A 13,719-nucleotide genomic window follows, 5' to 3' on the forward strand; every position below is an offset into this window, starting at 1 on the left:
CTCATGAGAGCAAGGGGAGGTCCTACTGCCTCATGAGAGCAAGGGGAGGTCCTACTGCCTCATGAGAGCAAGGGGAGGTCCTACTGCCTCATGAGAGCAAGGGGAGGTCCTACTGCCTCATGGAAGCAGCATGGAGTATATTTCTGGTTCATGGGAGAGAAAGAAGAGAGAGTGAGAAAGAGACTCTACATTCTACTGAGATAAGCAGGGACTGACAGTGAAATGAAATGCACAATATGTTACACCATTTCAGGCTGCGAGGGACCTATGAACTTGTGGATTTATATATCCACTACCTAGATTTATCTCTATACATTTCCTTACCCCTGACAATGTCCCTGCACTCACCTCCTATTTCCATGACCCTGATAATGGCCCTGGAGTCACCTCCTATCCCCTTTATACAGTATTATCCCTTACCACGGATAATGTCCCTGGACTCACCTCCTATCCCCTTTATATTATCCCTTACCCCTGATAATGTCCCTGCACTCACCTCCTATCCCCTTTATATTATCCCTTACCCCGGATAATGTCCCTGCACTCACCTCCTACCCCCTTTATATTATCCCTTACTCCTGATAATGTCCCTGCACTCACCTCCTATCCCCTTTATTTTACCCCTGATAATGTCCCTGCACTCACCTCCTATTCCCTTTATATCCTCCCTTACCCCTGATAATGTCCCTGCACTCACCTCCTATCCCCTTTATATTACCCCTTACCCCTGATAATGTCCCTGCACTCACCTCCTATCCCCTTTATATTATCCCTTACCCCTGATAAGGTCCCTGCACTCATCTCCTATCCCCTTTATATTATTTCTTACCCCTCATAATGTCCCTGGACTCCTCTCCTATCCCCTGGACTTCCAACCTCATCTAGTCCATAATAACTTCTCAATTGCTTTGGCAATGCTAAAATGTAAGTTCTGCCAATAAAGCTTATTTGAATTTAATGAGAGAGAGAATGAAAGGGCTAAAGAAGAAGGGAAAGGAAGAGAGATCGGGTTGTCAGGGGATATTATGTGCAAGTTATGTGAAATAGTGTACCTCCTTTTGAGGAAATTCAGTATGTCCCACCTACACACTTGCTCCTTCAAGTTGCCGGATGAATATATGATGGTGGAGTTGTGTTTGTCGGTTGGTATTATTCTTCACAAAGGGTTGAAGTTTCCCAATATTTTATATCATACAAGCCCTGCCAAGCGGGGTTCCCGCAGAATCCACCTACCCTCACCACCAACAAATCAATAATTTACCCCTTTAAAAACAATCGTCATTAATTTGCGATGGGCGACTTCACTCGGAAATCTCTTGCGTTCGGCTGATTAGTATCAAATTGAGTCAGACACCATCCTGTGTGTTAAGGACTCGGCATTCAAAAACGAGAAAGGCATTCTCCCCCACTTTAAAGGCAGAATAATTATCCGCTTTGTTTCTATATTGTGTGGGTTTTTTTTTTCCCCCGGCATACGAAAATCCTTCTACTTATCTCAAGGCTACTTAGAAAAACAATGGTAGCCTCCGTTTCCTGTAACTTGTGCGAGCACCTGATTCCAATTATTTTTTTTTCAATTGCTAATTACTATTCACGCCGTCGAACTGGGCCGTGCCAGGTGCCAAAAAAATAAGAAAATAAAAATCCAGTGTTCTTTGAGCTGATATAAAAGTATACAAATAAAAACGCGCCTGTAGCACGGGCAAAAAGGAAGCCTGTGTAACGGTGCTATTTGTTTTATCTGAAAAGAGAAGGCCGCAATGTGAAATGGTGTAATTCGGATCCAGCGATCGGCACTCGTCCCTCCCTCTCGCCGCACACTCCTCCGTAAGTGCCTAAGCTCCCCGCTTATCAGTCACTCAAAGTGACTCGGGCTGTCACCAGTGTACAAAGCGCCTTTGCGCCGCAGCCAAAGACACCGGTAGTTTTCTCTTCAGCGTGACGCGAACACATTTTGACTGCTCGTCATTCAATTTGGCGGAGACGCATCCATAATGGAAAAAACATCCTGAAGACATTAGTGGAATGTGCTCTTAGATGTGTCAGGGTTAAGCTCTGATTAGCGCGGTCCCCCAACCCACACCTTTCAGTGTCGGGATTTGCACCGTGTTATGACTGTCACACAGAAAGCTGGTTATCGTCACAGTACAAGGCATTGCTGAGGCATCCATCAGATCTTTGATGGAAATTCAAAGATGACGAAGCCGATTCCCACTTTACTGCTCTGCATTTTGGGCAAAAGACAGAAATTGCTAATAAAAGGCTTTCTGAAGTGCTGGTTATCCGCATCCATGTTTTGTATTTGCATCTCCTCTTTGGAAAAGCGAGAGACACTTTAAGAAGTTATAGGACTGCGTCAGGAGATCTATCTGTAAGAAAAACATGTACATGTCCTTGAAAAAAGTTCCTAACACATCTGCAACATTGCAATTGTAAAACAGAACTTTTGCATGCCTAAAACTTGATAGAGCTACTAGGAGAGGAAACAAGGATTGCCGACATCCTTACACAGTCAGAGCTAAACTATGTTGCATTAATGTTGGGGGGGGTCGGGGTTAAATTGCACCGTGGCAGCATAACAAAGGCTCCAATGTAGTTCACCGTAAACCCAATCTCTAAAGTCTCATATGTCATCTTAGAAGTTGTTTTTCATATTTTTATTAAAATAATCCCTGCTGATCCTGCCATGAAGGCCCCTGTTCCCAAGTGCTGCCGATATCCTGCAGCCACTTCCTGTCCAGCGATGACTGCATGGCATTTCTTAGGGTGGGTTTCCTGATGGTGACAACAGTGGACCAAGTCTGTGTAATGGTGAAAGTGCCAGTTGTAGTCTCCATCGGAACCCCATGTGACAAAGCGGTAACACAACTGGGAGACAGGAACAGAGAGCTGTCACCCTAGAACAGGAAGTGCCTGAACAAGGACCACCATGGCAGGACCACCAGGGATCCATTTTATGAAAGCGGCTGATAATGATAATGAATTTTGAAGAAATGTTAAAGATTAAATTAGAATTTACTATTTTAGGTTTAGATCTGTAATGTGTCAAACACACGCAAAGGATTGGTGACACTAATCAGTGTGTGGATGTGTGTAGATGACTATCGGTCATCTACACACTGAATACTAGAGTCACGGGGGATCCCTGAAATGAACTCTTGCCGTTTACCCATCATCATAGGAATAGAGATCCGGTCTTTAGATCCTCAAATCGCACACAGATTTTGGGCTTTGATACTGAATTTACAGAATCACCAGAGAAAAGTTGAATTCTACAGGCGTGGGGCTGGAAGTCAGACGATAAACAGACACTTGGGCTTCCTGCGATGTGACAAATGACGCACTTATTAAGCTCCCTTTAAAATGTCATTATTAAGGCGGTTAAATGTCTTCAAGATGTTGCACGATTCTTGCGGCTGGACCTCAAGGAACCACCCCGGGGATGGAGGGAAAATGGTCCTCGGGGTGGCGCACGAGGGGTTAAGCCCACTGAGTACGATTTCCGCCCGTCTCCCTCTCCCACCCCAGCGCCTTTTGTTGTTTGATCGGAGGGTTCCCAGGCATTTATCGGACTTACAGAGGAGGGCGGAGCCCCGCTGATAACTGATAGCACATCAGCTGCGGCTCTGTGAGAAACAATTGTTCCCGATGGCTCCGCCGGCATTCTCAGTTGTTTGGGAAAAGGTTGCAGAGTCATGGGAAAGCGGCTGGGATGGGGGGACGGGCCCCTGGAAGCAGCCTGTCCCTGTGTTTACAAGATGCAGGAAAACAGCTGCTACTGACACAGTGTCAGCTGGGATGGAGCGTCCTTCTTTCTTACCAGCGTCTGGGTGTGCCCGGGCCCTCATCCACCGCCCGCAGGCCGTCTCCACACCGATTTCCTCACTGTACTGGGGGAGCTTACCGGCCAGTTAACGTTAAGGGGTTACTCCACCAAAAAAACATATTTTAGTGGTGGAAGCTAGACCATTAGTTGGCTGTACACTGGTCGAATTTTGTACGAGTCCTGCTGGCTCAAATGTGTGGCCCAGTTGGCACTCCTCCATCTGACAAAAAACGATTGGGTCCGAAAAATCTGCAATCAGCTGCAGTTAATGTTCAGGAATCCTGACAGCGGCACACCCGCCATTGTCAGAAGACAATAGCAAGGTGGAGGCATTCCGCCGTCCATGCTGTATGGCGTAGGGTGTGGTGCATACTTTCTAGGATTGTGCTTCTTACTTGGTATACTGCGGATGGGGAACAGAGAGTAAAGCTGACCAACCACCTTGCAATCTTACTGAACAATCTTCTTCTAGTTACACCAACAATCGTGTAGTAGGAGAGCCGGCCTGACCTGATGCCAATGAGCTGCGTTGTTTATACCAAGCATAGTTTTTGGTACAGAGGATGTTTTGCAGCGCAGATTTAGGAAGCAGAATCCCCCGCTGCACATGTGAGGAGAGCTCTGCGTCTTACAGACACGGTTTTCCGCGCGATATCATGCAAATGATTGCAGTGGACCGAGTACAATCGCACGACATCCGTGCAAAAAAAGGGTCCTGTAGCAGCGACAGCGACGAGCACAGCCCCAAAGACTTGTATTGGAGAGCGATATCGCGCAAATCGCTCAGTGTGAATGGGGCCTTAGCCAGGGGTAGCCAAACTCCGGCCCTCCAGCTGAGGTGAAACTACAAATCCCATGATGCATCTCTCTCTGGGAGTCATGCCTGTGGCTATGAGAATCGTGCAATGCTTCATGGGATTTGTAGTTCCACCACAGCTGGAGTTAAAGAACAAAACCGTTTTGGGTTAAGTTTCACTTTAAGGTTGAGTGAACGTTCTTACTTTAGCAGAGCTGCAGTGCTTGCTGGAGAAGACGAGTATTTTCTCTGATTGCATTCTCATGGGATCTGTTTTTTTACCCGGCATCTTGTGTGATAAGAATGGAATGTCTAACAAAGGGAGGAAATGGGAAGAATGTGTAACAGATGGGCAGATCATATTTTTTTCTGGTTTCCTCTTTATTTATAATTCTATTATTGAAATGTAATCTGTACAGATAATTATTATATGCTGATCTCCCCCCTTCCCTGGCAGCAGAAGAAAGGGGATTGGGCCACATAGGATAGATCGGCAGATTTGTCCTCATGGTGCCACACACAGGTAAACCGTCTGTCAGATTCCACAACAGATCTTCGGTTGTCACCTTAGGGCCCAGAACTCACCAATACATCACTGAATGGCAGCACACAGTGACAGGGCCTCTTTAAAGCTGAACCTCAGGAAAAACAATATTGTCCCCATACAAGAGTCATGTGTATTCTTCCTGGAATCTTGGTGAGCTTTGCCAGTGTGACACTTGACCTGTAATAAAGACCGGTCACTGCTGCTCTCTCTCCTTCTACAGGGTGTCTTCAGTTTGCTCAGATTTGAAAATGAGAGAAGCTGATTGGCTGCAGTGCAGTGCAAATCTGCTCCAGTTTTGATAAATTCCCCTCATTGTGTTTACCTCTACTGTGCTCTGATCCCATATGTCTCTGTGTTTTATCACTGTGCCCACCCTGTTATTGTGTTTTATCACTGTGCCCACCCTGTTATTGTATACTTTCTTAGTAAAATAAGAAAGAATACAATCATAAAATACTATAAAATAATCAAATAAAAATAAAGTAAATAAATAAAAACAAAATGTTTGCCAATATTTTGCTCCTTTTAACTTTTAAGAGACAAAGGGTCCCATGATTATATGTTGGAATTGCTCCCTTGCAGCGTTCCCTCCAGCTAATGTTCTTACTACACTATGACAATGCTGAAGGGGGAAAAAAGAGAAGAAAAAAAAAGAAGTTAATGAAGGAACCTGGCAGGGGCCGCACAGAGCCCCCTTTGTCTGCTCCTTGTAGAACATAATCATTCAACGTCAATGTTCCATGAGGTGAATTACACCACTTCCTGGACAATAAATTTCAGCCTGTTTATTTGAAACTCGAGGTTTGTCTGGGACGAAGACTGATAGATGGGGTCTGCCAAGGTGAGGGCCCGGCACAACAAGGGCCAGCACTGTTTTCCGACAGCTCTCCTTTCTTTTTTTTCACCCCCCTGATTCCGAAGGAAAAACAAAAAACGCCAGACTGGGGTCTAAAAAAAAACCTCCTTCAGTCCTGCGCCTGATCGTCAAACGCGTCTCAATTGAACTGGATTGAGACTGAAGGAAAACACTGCCTCCAACAATGGGCTCATTTACTAACGGATACGCGTGTTTGATCGAGAGGCGATGCCCCGCGCATGAGCATAATCTATGTTCATGGAATTGATTATTCCAGGCTATAGTGAATATGTGCGGGATTTAGGGTGGCATGCTAGAAAATGTACGTCAGAACATGCTTCTGCTACGCCGAGACCGACCCCAAATAAAAATGTGATTTTATCAACAAGTCTACCTAAGCGCTGTCAACCTTTTTATATGTGCGTAAAGGAATAAAACCACATGTGCACACGGATATCATGACATGCCTTTTAGCTTGGTGCGCGCATGCTGTGAGCACTCAGAGGTCCACTTTAGGGAAATAGGAGTAATAGCAGCTACATTATCCGAACATTCGCCATGCATAGACCGCACGTATGCATTGAACATCAATGTGCAATAAGTTCGATCTAGGTTCAGGGATGGCGAGAGTTCAATCACATGTGCAGGCATGCAAACCAGAGTTCAATCACATGTGCGGGCATGCAAAACAGAGTTCAGTCACATGTGCGGGCATGCAAACTAACTGCAATCTTTTTGGCGCTCTTGTTTATTTTGTGTAGTAATTCAGGCTCAGCGCCTCAATTACTCTGTGCGGTGTGTGCATGCTTTTATGATTAGAGACAAGAGAAAGGCGCGAAAGGACCGCGGCCGGGTTGACTTTAATAAGAACAACAGAAAACAGGTTAAAATGCCTCCGGCAGAAGAGAGGCGAGGAGGAGTACGTGACACTTCGGCTGACCGTCCACTGAGTGTGCAATTGCACCGCTGAGAGGGATTTATTCTTTTTTTTTTTTAATTTACAGATAAGGAGTTTATTACGGTCTCAATGAAGCCGCAAATCTCTATCGGACACGGAGCCATTACTGCAGATTAACAGATGAATGAATATGAACTGCTACCCCAAGGAAGATGGGGGGCTTCTGAGTTACTTCAGACTGTCAAATTAAACTCTTTAGAGATAACATTTTTATAAATGAAGAGAAACTGTAGTTTTTAAACAATTATGAAAGAGACATGTAAAAGCTTAGTATTGTTGGTTGTGCACACACATGAAAAAAAAAATGCTTTGGAGTTTATATACATATATCAGTCACGGCCAAAAATATTGGCACCCCTGCATTTCTGCTAGATAATACACCACAAGAACATTAGGATCTCTGGAGATGGACTTGTATCCTTGAGACTGTGCATGATGTTCCACAAAAACTTGGAGTGCAGTTATCTTTTGCAATTTGGAGAAGGTGCCAATAATTTTGTCCAGTCCATTTTTGGAGTTTTGCGTGCAATGCGTCAGATTTGGCTTTTTTTTTTCTCTCCACTTTTTTTGTGTCATACCAATACAACAAAAGAAATAAACATGAGAATCCCTAAATATTTGTAATTGCAACTATTTTCTGCACAAAGTGGTGCATTAGCTAACAGAAATGCAGGGGTGCCAATATTTTTGCCCATGACTGTGTGCAAAATATATATATATATATATATACACACACACACACATATACACACACACATACATTTTTTATTTTTTTTATTTTGCATTTTCCGATGATATGAAATGATCTCCACAGTCTGAGCTTTAGTTCACATCACGTGAGTAAGCAATAATTTTTCTTTATGGTAAAATTGAACTTTTCTTTCCTCCGAATATTATTTTGGGAACGTTGTCTCCCGCTGATTTACAGGAAGTGTGAATTCTAACGACAGGTCCACTTTAACATTTATTATTACAAGCGCTCAGTTTAATAATCACATATAAAATTAGGGGGTATGAGCATATTCATGTCAAGGGTGCCCGTGAGATAAGCAGACCCCCCTCCCGGGGATAAATGATACACGGCACATTTAGTACAGGAGAAAAGTGAGACTCCGAAAAGCCAAAGCAACTGCAAAGTCTGGCCAACTCTCCCTCGCTCTCTCACGTCATATAAACACAGGAGAGTCAGGACAGGCACACGGAGACTTGTGAAGATGTACAGAGGGCGCCTGGCAGGGAGCAATGGGACTTGTAGTTCCTTCAGGGCTGATCTGAACAACATGAGTGAAAGCAGCCAATCGCAGCATGTGGAGGAAGATGTAATGAACAAGGTCTTACCTGGATTTGTTGCTGCAGTAGGTTGATTTTATGCTGCTGTTGTAATAGTTGTTGCTGTTGTCTTGCAATCTGGAGAGAGATTCAGAAGGTTATATGTGAGTGGGCTCTTTAAGGGACACAATAAAAGCACAAACAGACCACTGAAAAGAGAGAGAAGCCAAAAAGCAAGAGTGATCGGCTTTTTCTGTCTGCACCCATCTTATATAGAGGTTAGTGATAGCAGCTAAACATCTGACAGTGTTATAAGTCCTAGAGGATGCTGGTGGGATTTCTCAGAATACAGAGTTCAGGCATGAGTCAGGTGGTTGGGAAGGGACCTTATAGAAAAAAAACAATTGCAGACACGTAAATGAGAGTCTCATTGGTTGCTCAGTGAAAGATAAAAATTGCAGACAGATGAGGGCCCTGAATACAGTTTCTTTCTTGTGCAATTATAGAGGGTTAGTCTGCTTTAAAAACAATAATTTTTAAATTATTGACAGCTGAGCTGTTCTCCTGCTTCTTATATCTCTTGGGTACTCCAGCAGTAAGATTTCAATGCCATAGTTCCTGGCTCAGTTCCTGCCCACCTTGGGGTGTAGTTTTGTGCAGACACAGGAACATGGTGCAGAGATGTCACCGCCATCCTTCAGACATTGAATTATGGCTTCTACATGGAGTAAACCCTTTAAGTGTGCCATGTTCAGTTTTGTCTAAAAGGCTTTTGCAAGACAACATGAACAGAAGCTGCTGTGTAGGGATGGCAAACGCGGAGCTCCTACCCGTCCGGTCACGGTTCCTGGCATACTGATTTAACCTCCATGTGTGGTACGTATCTTAATACACACCAGGAAGGACGCAGTGCCGGCATCCAGGGGACATGCGGTCGGACAGCGGCCATCAATCGGTCGCCGGGGCTCACCTGTTCTTGCTGCTGTTTGGCCAGCTCCATCTGCTGGCGCTGTTTCTCCATTTGCGAGGCGGCCAGCTTCTTCTGCTCATCGTGTGCTGCCAGCAGCTGTTCCCGAAGACTGGTCAGCTGATTGATCATTGCCATCAACTGCCGCTCCTTCTCCGCCAGACTCTCAGGGGTCCCTAAGGGAGGAGAGAGAGGAGAAAGTTAAAGGGACTGTCCTCAAATACACAAGGTGCACTTGTCCCTCATGTGGAATCAAACAGACACACAGTCTCCAACTAGTTCCAAGTTACATAAAAAGGTTCTCCATTATTGAAACGAGAATACTATCACCAACACTAATACCAAAGACACTACTAATATTATTGCCGCTACTAGTACTACCACCACCGACCCCACTAATACCATTATCAATACTAGTACTACCACCACCAACACTACTAATACTATTACTGCTACTAGTACTACCACCACCAACACTACTAATACTATTATTGCTACTAGTACTACCACCACTAACACTACTAATACTATTATTGCTACTAGTACTACCACCACCAACACTACTAATACTATTACTGCTACTAGTACTACCACAACCGACACTACTATTATTATCACTACTAGTACTACCACCACCGACACTACTATTACCAATACTAGTGCTACCACCACCGACACTACTATTATTATCACTACTAGTACTACCACCACCGACACTACTAGTACTACCACTAATACTAGTACTACTACCACTGCTAATACCACTATTACCACCAACACTGCTAATACTATTATCAATATTAGTACTACCACCACAACAATTGGCATTATTACTACCGACACGACTAATACTATTTCCACTACTAGTACTACCACCACTGCAATGACCACTATTACCACCGACAATACAAATACTATTACCAATACTAATATTTCCACCACTGCTAATACCATAGATACTACTAATACTTTAAACACAACTAGTACTACCACTACTGCTTACAGAACGATTACCACCAACACTACTAATACTATTACTGCTACTAGTACTACCACCCCCACTATTACCACTGAAATTGCTAATACTATTGCCACTATTAGTATAACAACCACCACTATTAGCATTGTTACCACTACTATCTGTGGATATGAAATTCCTGAGTACTTTTGATAAAACAGTTTGCAAAATTATAAGTAAAGCCTAAAGACTTCCTTGCACAGAACAATTACACAGAGACAAAATATTTACTTTTTTTTATTTGCGTTATTTATTTATTTTTAACCTGGTCAGACACCCGAAAATGAGATATCCACAGGTTAATGGAAAATAACATACGGCTGAGATATTTCCAGTCACAGATCTTAACGACATGTTAATATACTGAGTAATAACTAACATATTACAATGCATTCTATATACTTGTAGACGTTTACTTCATCCTTCCATCCTACTTTATCTGCAATTAGTTATTTGTACCTCTAACACTGAAACACGACAACACGGGAATAAATACACAGACAAATAATTGTGTCTGTAACCATGAAACAACGTAAAACTCCGGTTTGAAAGATACATGCATTTATTTTATTAGGAGGAAGAAAAAAAGAAGGAACTCATTTTAAGATACATACATATATATATATATGTATGTATTTGTGTGTGTATATTTTTTTTACCAATGAGAATAAATAAGAACTATACCACAGTACCACAAAACATCATTTATTCTGGCAAATGGGAGATGGAATTGAAACACAAACTTATCCCTGATGCTACAAATATAATATTATCCTTAGCAACCTCTTCCTCTATTGAAGTCCCCGTGTTGGAGACCAATTATAACTTATTATCCAGATCGTATAATGTCCCTACTAAATTACACGTATCCAGAGCTCATTAGGAACCTCACTGCTGGCGGTTGTGCGGATCTCCAGGTACTTTCACCCACATATGGTGGGACTGTCCCTTGATTAAACCCTTTTGGACTTCTATTATTCACCAAGTGTGTGGCGTGCGGTTACCCTTAGACTTTTGGATCTACCTTATTCACCTTACCTCGGATTCGCCTCGCACATATAAGAAATCTTTGGTTTCCTTAATGCTGAACACTGCCAAGTCACTGATACCCAGATACTGGAGGACAACTCGAGTACCCTCGATATCCGAGGTTTCTTAACCAGTTGACATCCGCGGTGTTAAACCCCCTTCCCATCCAGGCCCTTTTTCAGTATTCAGCGCTGCAGATTCTACTAGACTTCTAGAAGAACTATTGTATTCTAATCGTGATGATTATGCCTCCTTTTATTACATCTGGGCAAGCTGGTTGGACTTGAAGCCTCCGATTCATATTGTGTTTGTGTTTACTTATCGTGCCAATTTTATTTATTTTTTTCCAGTTGTATTGCAATGTGCGATACTAGTTGCATCTTATGGTTCTCTCAATTAATGGCTGCCATCTCTGACTTCTGTATAATGATCAGGTGCTTTTTGACAATTACCAAAGCCAGAGTTGGTCTTCGTCATTCCCCTGCCCATTTCTCTTGTTCCCCGTCCTAATGTTTTCCTGGTCTTTTTGGGCATGAGTGATCTCGTACCATATAATAATCTTTTATTCTCTTTGTACATTGGACTTATTTTCCTTCTGATTTGTTGTTCTGTTTATTTGTTGTTTCAATAAAGTTGAAATACATTTTTTTTTAAATTCTCCATTTAGAGGACAGATATTATATATATTTTACGCATATTTTACAACTGAAAGGTCGGGATTTGCTATGAAAGTTTAACGTAGAAGACACATTACTTCATTTTCTTTTTTTTCTTCCAGAAACTTTAACAAATTGTTTTATAAAAACAGAAGTGACAAGAAACCCGACACTGACAACGGGTGACGTTTGTGAATACAGTTTCAGTGCCAATAACATCCCGTGTTTGAAAATTCGGGGCAAACAAGTCACTTTTTCCAACATACTCCCAGACACCCTCCGCTCTGTCTGCCGGGACAAGAAATTTGTTCTTTCTACATTGCAGCATTCAAAGTACAACAGCGAGATTCTTTACTGACACCAGAAAAAATAAAATGTGTAAAAAAAAAAAAAAAAAAAAAGGTAATTTGTGTCTGAAAATGTTTTGTCTTCTACAGATGAGGTGCACGGACTTCGATGGACACTTTTTTTACAGGACAAAACTACCAAAACTGGTGTATTGGTGGAGATTGGATGTTGGCAAGTTGAATCATTACTACAGGGAAATCTCACCATTGTGGGAGGGGCAGAGACACAAACTACTGTGGGGAAATCTCCCGATTGTGGGAGGGGCAGAGACACAAACTACTGGGGGGAAATCTCCCTATTGTGGGAGGGGCAGAGACACAAACTACTGGGGGGAAATCTCCCCATTGTGGGAGGTGCAGAGACACAAACTACTGGAGGGAATCTCATCATTGTGGGAGAGGCAGAGACACAAACTACTGCAGGGAATCTCCTCATTGTGGGAGGTGCAGAGACACAAACTACTGGAGGGAATCTCATCATTGTGGGAGGGGCAGAGACCCAAACTACTGGGGGGAAATATCACCATTGTGGGAGGGGCAGAGACACAAACTACTGGGGGGAATCTCACCATTGTGGGAGGGGCAGAGACCCAAACTACTGGGGGGAAATATCACCATTGTGGGAGGTGCAGAGACACAAACTGCTGGGGGAAATCTCCCTATTGTGGGAGGGGCAGAGACACAAACTACTGCAGGGAAATCTACCCATTGTGGGAGGGGCAGAGACACAAACTACGGGGGGGAAAATAAACCTTGTAAAGTTTTATTTTTATGAAATAAAAAAAATGGAATCACCAAAGACATTAAAAATACAGTTAAAAACCTGAAAACTAGAAGCAGACCAAATCAATTGTAAGTGTTTGGCGGCGCTGCAAAAATTCACTTTGGATCACAGTGTCTTCGCTCAGTGAAGCCAATGAGCAGGGAGATCCACCGACATGCTCATTCAGCTTGAATGGGAACCTTATTTTCCAAGAAATCATTTGCAAGAACAAAAAAAAACAAAAAAAGAACTGCCTGGTCTTTGGAATGAGACATTTCTGCCATTAAAGTATTTCAGTATCCAAATATATCTGTGAAAACAGGACGCTGATGGGGCTGTGGAAAGACTCCGACTTCAGACGAATTCTGCAGTGATTGCTCAACCTCTTGGTGAACAGAGCCGCTACTATTAAAGCCGATCATGAAAAACAAAAATACATTTGAAGTTTATTTAGTTCCAGTTGCGGTCGCGAAAGGGCCGTCCACAACTGTGCTACTGTTTTCGTTCTGTGTCAACCACCGAAGATGGATGTGAGCGCTCTGCTGCCACCCAATGAAGTACAGGATGGTCAGGGGGAAAAAAACAAAAACTTTTATAACTTTTTTGGCTACATTTACAGCTCCAAAATTATTTTACTTTGTTCCACAAGCAAGTCAAAGCGACCACTTTTACTGTACACAATCACAC

General features: G+C 43.0%; 1 protein-coding gene across 1 annotated transcript in view; it reads right to left on the reverse strand.

The window, feature by feature from the left end:
• Window positions 1-13,719, reverse strand: part of SOX5 (SRY-box 5) — a 230,170-nt gene that overhangs the window by 85,783 nt on the left and 130,668 nt on the right. Inside the window, exons 6-7 of the mRNA XM_018560020.1 lie at window positions 9,223-9,395; window positions 8,322-8,390 (exon numbers count right to left, since the gene is read on the reverse strand). Of these exons, the coding sequence (XP_018415522.1) occupies window positions 8,322-8,390; window positions 9,223-9,395 (242 nt within the window). The remainder of the gene's footprint in view (window positions 1-8,321; window positions 8,391-9,222; window positions 9,396-13,719) is intronic.

The sequence above is a fragment of the Nanorana parkeri genome, unplaced genomic scaffold (assembly GCF_000935625.1).
Source record: "Nanorana parkeri isolate BGI_ZX_2015 unplaced genomic scaffold, ASM93562v1 scaffold426, whole genome shotgun sequence".
Taxonomy (NCBI): domain Eukaryota; kingdom Metazoa; phylum Chordata; class Amphibia; order Anura; family Dicroglossidae; genus Nanorana; species Nanorana parkeri.